At 54.2% G+C, this 4,570-nt stretch overlaps 1 protein-coding gene across 1 annotated transcript; it reads right to left on the bottom strand.

Moving 5' to 3' along the window:
• Positions 1–752: 752 nt before the first annotated feature.
• RASSF10 (Ras association domain family member 10) lies at positions 753–4,320 on the bottom strand. Its single transcript, XM_021001988.2, has one exon. It carries the CDS (start codon positions 3,740–3,742, stop codon positions 2,162–2,164), a length of 1,581 nt encoding a protein of 526 aa, XP_020857647.1. The 5' UTR covers positions 3,743–4,320; the 3' UTR covers positions 753–2,161.
• Positions 4,321–4,570: the final 250 nt, after the last annotated feature.

Here is a 4,570-nt window from a genome sequence, read left to right as displayed (position 1 = left end):
AAAGGTTCAACATCTACAAAAACAAACAAACAAAAAAACTAACCAAACAAACAAAAACAAGAAAACCACCCCTTACTAAGTCAGACCCGTCTCTGTATACACCTCTCAGGCAGGATTTTTTGCTAAACTGTAAATAAGGATTGCATAGTCCCTGCTTTCCTGTCAAAGCTATCATTAGGTTTGGTCTGTATGCATGTGATTACATTGTAGTCTGAGGACACTAAGGCTTTTTTTTTTTTGCGCCTTCTTCATTTTAACTATGTTTAGGAAGAGAAGTGCAGCCTGAAAACACAAGACCATAATTATATGGTAAGTTTCTTCTAAAAGTATCAATTATGAAGAGAACCTCTTAATTCTCTATCATTTTACTCAAAAATCTCAAAACATCCCTGCATCAACAATGGGGTAGAAGAAATATGTTGACACAAAGAAAACCGACTAAACAGCGGCATGCTTTCTGGTCTGCAAAAACTGATCCAGTTTAAGATTCTAGCAATTAAAGGAGAAACTTCTCTATGAAGCCTGGTTACATAAATTAGCTTAAAAATGGGTAAAGCCCTGCTGCAACCAAACCCAATCTGGACATTTAAGCTGATAACAGTAATAGTGCCTACCCAAGGCTGGCACCCCACACTCACCATTGTTTACACCTCATTCAGGGGCCTGATGATATCTCCAGGAAGTGCCCAGCTTCCAAAGGAAATCAGGCTGCCTGATTCATTCAAAAGAGGCGACAAATAAGCTATAGCTGATAAGTTGTAGGGGTTTTTTTATTGAAATAACTAAAAAGGTTACACTGAATCCACTGGCGCTTTGGAAACCGGTTTTGAAAAGCTGTTATACTTTTATCTCTAGGCATGTGTGCATAAGCTGTCCAGAACTCAAGAGTCATTCCAGTTAACTCACTTTAAAACAAAAATACCTTTATCCTTGGTTGACTATGGTTGTTAATCAAACAGCCTGTTAGAGAAATATTGAGAGAAGTGATTACATTCAACAATTTCTGAAACCTTAGCTAGCAAATACTGTTATTTACAGTGTCTCAGTTAAGCCTCTGGCAGGTAAAAGATACATTCTCTGGGGTTTAGGGTGAGGTGTTGAGTTCAGGTTGGCTTTCAGGCACTGCTCAATTCAAAAGAAATACAGGTATGTACTCATAAATGTCAGGAGACTTTTAAAGTCTGAGTTTGAACTGTAAATCAGATGGCTCATTCCTTAATACACAACTTCCCTTAGTTTCTCCATCTTCATTCTTATTTTTCCTGAAATAGCAGCACCTAAATTCATGACCTTGGGGGCAGGAACGGGTTTATTTTTCACACCCCCAAGAGCCTAGCACAGTGCCTGGCACATAGTAGGTGCTTAACAAAGACTAGTGGAATGTAACTGAATGGAAGTAGCATGAGGAATTGCAAAAGGACAACATATTTGACTTTGCAAGAGCAAATCTCAAAGCTTCCAAATTAAATTTTAACCAGAGTCAGGCTTTCCAGGATTTTATATCTCAGATTCTGCTGGAATGCGAAAGAGCTGAGGTTTTAGTTCAGCCTCAGAAGTGAAATAAAAGGGCCAAAAATGGAGGACATGGGTAAGTCTAGTGTTAGCTGAAAATGTTAATAGCCAGGACTGTGTGTTTTCTCTGGGACGTAAGGCTGAAATGAACACAAATGCCTCTTCTTTGGCTAGTTTTAACAAGTTAGAACTACAATTAAAATTCAAGGAATTTCTTTACCAACCAAAGTACCTAATACCTCAAACTGGTATTCCAATTGTCACTGTTTCCAGAAATGCCATTTAAAGACTTCACCATAATGAAAATTAGTGAAATCCACATAATACTCATTTGAAAATGGGCCTGGACCATTTCCCTTGGGACCCAAGGTTCCTCAGTCAGACGCGTGTCCTTCCTACCCTCCACTCCTCTCTTCTGCAGCTGAAGTTTGGGTTGGGTACAAAACTAACCTTTTAAAAAGAGGTGTCCTTTATCTGGCCCTTCCTAGCACAAACTGTGAGGATGCCCCCTCAGCACACACCCCACTAGGCATGGTGGAAGGGGCTGCAGCAGGGCGAGGTACTCCTACCACCCCATGGGATCCCTGAGCTGGCTCGAGCTTTTGGTGACCAAACCACTTTCTTCCTACCTTCCCTCCTATTTTTTCTCTTACACGAGAGACTCACAGACTGGGACAGAGTCTGAGTCCTGACTGTGCATGGAGCTCAACCCCGTGTCCGAGTCTTCATCGTTGCCCTGGCAGCCTTTGGCCAGACCCCGGGCCTGATCCACCCACACCTCGGGGCCAGGGTCGGGGCCAGGGCCGGGGCCAGGGCCAGCGGCAGCTGCCTCCTCATCGGCCCTTGCCTCGCTGTCTCCTTGGCCTGGAGCTCTGGGACCAGGCCCCCCGGCCCCGTCCGGGCTCGGCATGAAGTCTAAAGAGTCCAAAGTCTCTAAAAGGCTCTGCAACTCCCTTTCCTTGAGTTCCCACTGCTGCTGGCTGTAGTCCAGGTCACTCTTGACCGCCTCTAGGTCCGTGCTGAGCCTCAGGCCGATGTAGAGGCTGGTGCTGAGCTGCGTCTTCAGCCTCTCCTGTTCCAGCAGGAGCTCGCCCTCGGGGCTGCCTTCGGCGTCCGGCCCGGGCTGCCCCGAGAGCTCCTCCTGGCGCCGCCGCATCCATCTCTGGTTCAGTTCCTCCTGGATCTCGGCTGCCACGCGCTCCAGTAGCTCCTCCTGCTGAGCTCGCTGCTCCTGAAGCTGCAGCATCTGGTCGCACCGACGGGCGTACTCCGCAAGCGCCGCAACCTCGGGGCCCCCTTCGTTGCTAGCAGGCAGTTCCTCGTCGGTGCCCTTCTTCAGGGTTCCGGACCCGTCCAGCTCGGCGACAGCCCCCACCAGGTAAGTGTCCTGCACATAGTTCACACCGTGCCGCCTCATACGGTCCAAGTGCACCTTGGCCTCGTAGCGGTCGATTTCCCGATCCAGCTCTCGGATCCGTTGCACCTGCTGGCGGATAGTGTGGTCCTGGGACAGCACCAAGTGCACTAGGGTCTCCATCCGCTCGCCTGAAGCTCTGTCCTGGGCCAGGGGAGAGGAAGACGACGAGGCTGTGGAGGACGAAGTAGACGTGGACGAGCATGGGGACGGTGGCTGCTGCTGGCGCCGCCGATTGATTTTGGCCAGTTTGCGGAAAGCCTTGCGCACCACACGCCGCTGCTTCTCCTGGGTCAGGGCCCGGCTGGGCCGGGCTGGGCACCCCCGGCCAGAGCACGGACTCTCCTTGCTGAGCACTACCCGGGCCTCGGCGCTGCGGGGCCCCGTGTTGGGCAGAGACGCCTCGCTGGGCACCAGGACGAAGCGCACGTTCTCCTGCTCATCTCCCCAGGCGGCCCAGAGGCGCAAGATGCGCGTCTTGTTAGGCAGGATCCGCTCAAAGCCCCGCCACTTCTCCACGATGCAGTAGCACTGAGGGGGCCCCCAGAGCATGCCCTGCGCCGGCGCCTCCTCCTCGTCCTCCTCTGGCTCTTGCGGCTCCCCTCCCCGCGGGTCCCCTTCTCCCTCTCCGCCTCCCTCTTCTCGTGCCCGCCGCCGCCGCCGCCGCCGCCGAGGTTGCTGCTGCTGCCGCCTCTGGCGGCTGTCCTCCAGGAGCACCCGGACCACGTCGGAGCAAGTGGTACGGCGGGAGAGGCCAGAGACGATCTTCTCTTCTTGGCAGATCCACACTGAGATCTTCTCCTCGGGCGGCTCCATCGTGCACCCGGTTCGCGCCCGCTTGCGCCTCTTGCCGCCTCCCTAAGACGTCTGGGCGCGGCGAACCGAGAGCCCCTCGCCCCCAGCACCCGAGGTCTGGAGAGTGAAGGGTCAGGGGCGGCCACGGGAGCCTGGCCCCGCTGCTGTAGCCCCGCAGCCCGGCCAGGGTGAATGGAACCCCCCCTGCCCGGGCTTCAACTCTTCCCCTGTCTCTCAGCGCGCTCCGCATAAACTCTCCCCAAAGTTGCTTTGGCCAGACCTGCGCCTCCGGGGCGGAGCTGCCGAGTCCGGCTGGGGCGGGCTCCGGGTGGGGGGTGGGGAGGAAGGCCCGCTCTTCTTAGCTGCTCTTGGTCTAGTTCTGGTAGGGCCTCTGGCGCCCCTAGGGCGACTCGATGGGTCCCGGGCCCTGCCGCTCTCCCTCTGCCACTAAGCTCTCAGGGCCTCCGAGTTTTGCTCCTCCCCGCGTGACTCCTCCCCCTTCCCGGGAGAGCTGCCCCGAGCCCAGGCTGCGGCAGTGGCAGCCGCAGCGAGCCTGGCCTGGGCCCGACCCAGGCGGCTTTCTGCTCTGCTCTCGAGCTCGTTTGTCGCCCCTTCCTCCCGTGATTCACGCGCTGCTTTGCCTGCCGCGGTCCTTTCCGGGACAGAGCCAACTTTGGCGGGGGGGGGGGAAGGAGAAGGAAACTGCGTGGAAGCAACAGGTGTATGCCTGAAATTAGTCGGCTTGGAGAGCCTGGGTGGGCACATATTCCTCCCTAGAAGGGCAGCGGGAAGACCAGGAGGCTGCTAGGGCCTGAGCCCATAGCTGGATCCACAACCTCGGACTTCTCT

The sequence above is a fragment of the Phascolarctos cinereus genome, unplaced genomic scaffold (assembly GCF_003287225.1).
Source record: "Phascolarctos cinereus isolate Bilbo 61053 unplaced genomic scaffold, phaCin_HiC Scaffold_9;HRSCAF=440, whole genome shotgun sequence".
NCBI classification, from domain to species: Eukaryota; Metazoa; Chordata; class Mammalia; order Diprotodontia; family Phascolarctidae; genus Phascolarctos; species Phascolarctos cinereus.
Note: the sequence above shows the minus strand (reverse complement) of the source record. Positions and strands in the feature narration are given on the sequence as shown.

Bases quoted from the DNA above. Each gene is read 5' to 3' on its own strand.
- RASSF10 (XM_021001988.2), bottom strand. From the start codon at position 3,742: ATGGAGCCGCCCGAGGAGAAGATCTCAGTGTGGATCTGCCAAGAAGAG.